This window comes from Lathamus discolor, chromosome 16 (assembly GCF_037157495.1).
Source record: "Lathamus discolor isolate bLatDis1 chromosome 16, bLatDis1.hap1, whole genome shotgun sequence".
Taxonomy (NCBI): domain Eukaryota; kingdom Metazoa; phylum Chordata; class Aves; order Psittaciformes; family Psittacidae; genus Lathamus; species Lathamus discolor.
Window position 1 is genome coordinate 7,596,928 of NC_088899.1, and position 2,678 is coordinate 7,599,605.

General features: G+C 45.8%; 1 protein-coding gene across 1 annotated transcript; it reads left to right on the top strand.

Annotated features, from left to right (window-relative positions):
* Positions 1-587: 587 nt before the first annotated feature.
* On the top strand, positions 588-2,377 carry LOC136022738 (transcription factor HES-5-like). Its single transcript, XM_065696430.1, has 3 exons — positions 588-703; positions 1,009-1,189; positions 1,334-2,377. The coding sequence occupies exons 1-3, from the start codon at positions 638-640 to the stop codon at positions 1,606-1,608; spliced, it is 522 nt and encodes a 173-aa protein (XP_065552502.1). The 5' UTR covers positions 588-637; the 3' UTR covers positions 1,609-2,377.
* Positions 2,378-2,678: the final 301 nt, after the last annotated feature.

The window sequence follows — 2,678 nt, forward strand, 5'->3', positions numbered from 1 at the left end:
ACAGCATTTAGAAGTGTTATGAAACAAGCCTATCATTTCACACTGGTAACACTTTGGCTCATGTATTAGAAGTGTAATACCTGTATGGGCCAACACAAATACACCCACATTCCGGCAAAGGGCACCTGGGACCCTGGCTGTGAGGTGTCCTCTCCAGAAAGAGCAGAGATATCCTTGGTGCTGTTGATATTAACCCTAACAGTGGTCCCTTCTTCTTTTCCCGCCTTCCCCCAAAAGTGTGCCTCCTCCACGCTGCGAATGTGACTGGCACATGCAGGGACTCAGGAATGCCACTGATCCCAGACAACCAGCTGGAGGGTCAGTGTTTTCCCAGATCCGGGGCAGCCCTGAAGAGCCACGCTGCACACTCCACCAGTCAGCGTGGGCAGAAGGTTATTCTCTCCAGGGCATTTGCAATCAATGTACCATGCACTAATAGATGCTTCCTCTATTGTTCATCTGTGTGCCTGGATTGGCTGCATGGCTGTGGGAAACACCAGTGATCCCGAGACTCACATATCTGCTGAAGCTCCCTGATGTATAAATAGAGGCAGTTGATAGCTGCCAAAGCATAGCCTGAACACTCAGCACAGCAGCCTGACCAGGGGGTCTGTGCCCAGGACTCAGAGCACTAAGAATGGCTCCCAGTAACACTCTCATGGTCCACATGGAGGAGAAGCTGCTGCCAAAAGAAAAGAATAAAGTAAGTAGAGCCCTTGACAGGATTGGAAAGGCTGCCCTGTGCTCTATACAATGAGCTGCCTCATTTTATATCAAGTAAATACTACATTGGAAAATGTGAGATAAAGAGGAAGAAAGTGGTCTGGCAGAAGGCAAACAAGTTAAAGAGAGACAGAGGAGACTACATAGATTTTTGTAAATGAAATTGAGGGGGGAACAGGCAGGCAGCACCACAAAGCTCTCCTACCAAAAGTGTCTTTGAACATGTGATGGGAAATAGGTCAGATCTCAGAAAATCCCTAACGCTCTGCTCCATCTCTGTCACAGCTGAGGAAGCCGGTGGTGGAGAAAATGCGTCGTGACCGGATTAACAGCAGCATCGAGCAGCTGAAACTGCTGCTGGAGAAGGAGTTCCAGAGACACCAGCCCAACTCCAAGCTGGAGAAAGCCGACATCCTGGAAGTGGCTGTCAGCTACCTGAAGCAGCAGAGCCAGCTGCAGGACTATGGTAAGTGCAGAGCACATCTTGCACACCCTTCCTGTATAGCCCTGGCCTCTGAAGCAAGCAGCGGCTGTGGTAAAAAATCACCACTGTCCCATGTTTTGGTAGTAATCTTAACCCTTTGCATTTGCTTCTTTCTTTCTTTTCTAGCATTCATGCACAAGAACCTAGAGCAGGACTTCAACAGTGGATACCTGCGGTGCCTCAGGGAAGCTATGCATTTTCTGTCCTACTATGAACCCAAGAAGGAAACTCAGGTGCAGCTGATCAAGCACTTCTGCAAAGCTCAGATGGGTGCAGATGTCATGTACTCTCCTGCTCCGCGCAGTTCGCCCCTGTCACCCTGCCTGTTTGCCAGAAAGCAGCCTGCCCAGAAGACTGTGGCTGCTGCTCCTACCATCTGGAGACCCTGGCAGAACTGCTGAACTTTGCTTTATTCCTATGTTTTGCTACGAAAACTGGAGGGACCTGTGATTGAACAGTTCCTCTTTAAAGTAGGAAACATTGCTTTCCAAAGGTGGGAGGGGGGGCAGTTATTGTTTTTCTGTCACAAGAAATGAGGGTCGCTAGGTAGTTTCCCTTCATAGTGAAGGACTGTGTGTGTATCTTGCAGCAAATTTGCTGTTTTTGTTGGTGGCTCTTAGCCAAAGAGGGAACCATGTTCTGAGGTGATCTAGAGAGCCAAAGCTCTTCAATTTCCATCACACTTTCACTTGACAAGGCTGTCAGTGCAAATCTTTCTACTAATTCCCTGGGTCACTGGTTCAAGTGCTCCATTGTCTCCAGATGATGTACTGACCCTCCTAAAGAAGGAGCACTTTGAAGAATGTATTTTGTATCATAAAGAAAGTATTGAGCCTTTATCTTTTGAGTGAAAGCTGTTATTAAGAAATGCTGATTCCTCTGCAGTCCCTATGCTATTTTTAGTCTATCTTCTTTCAGAGAGTTATGATGGTAACAGATAGCTCTAGGGAAAATTCTCCTCATGTCAGCATGTGCTGCTCTCAGCTGAGGAATAATTGATGCCTTTTGTAAAGGAAATACCTGTGATATACCTTAAGGAAAAGGGGGAGGAAGGGAGGCAGTAAGTACTTTAAAATCATTTGCTGAACAGAGCTTAAAAAGCTTTTATAAAGTTGTGATGTATTCATCCTGTGTGATGTTCAACTTCGGTGTCTTTACTATACAATACAATAAAACGGTTTTAGTCATTAATCCTTTGGTTTGAAATGATTAAAATGGCTGGGCTGAGTGTTGCAGGTAAACTTCTCTTGCAGTGGGGGAGCTATCAGGTCATGTCATATTTTTGAGCCCTTCATTCCAGTACATAGCTTATATGTGTGACATTTATTTGGCAGAACAGGATTTCAGACCCTGCCAAGCAGAAACCTCTGGAAAAGTTATTAACAATTAAAATGGAGGTGAAACTGAAGTGGGATACTGAGAAATGTAGACCCAGACACTTCATAGCAACCTATTCAGACCTCAACAAATC

Bases quoted from the DNA above. Each gene is read 5' to 3' on its own strand.
- LOC136022738 (XM_065696430.1), top strand. From the start codon at position 638: ATGGCTCCCAGTAACACTCTCATGGTCCACATGGAGGAGAAGCTGCTG. The intron at 704-1,008 runs GTAAGTAGAGCC...TCTCTGTCACAG, and splicing joins TGCCAAAAGAAAAGAATAAA to CTGAGGAAGCCGGTGGTGGA. The intron at 1,190-1,333 runs GTAAGTGCAGAG...TTTCTTTTCTAG, and splicing joins GAGCCAGCTGCAGGACTATG to CATTCATGCACAAGAACCTA.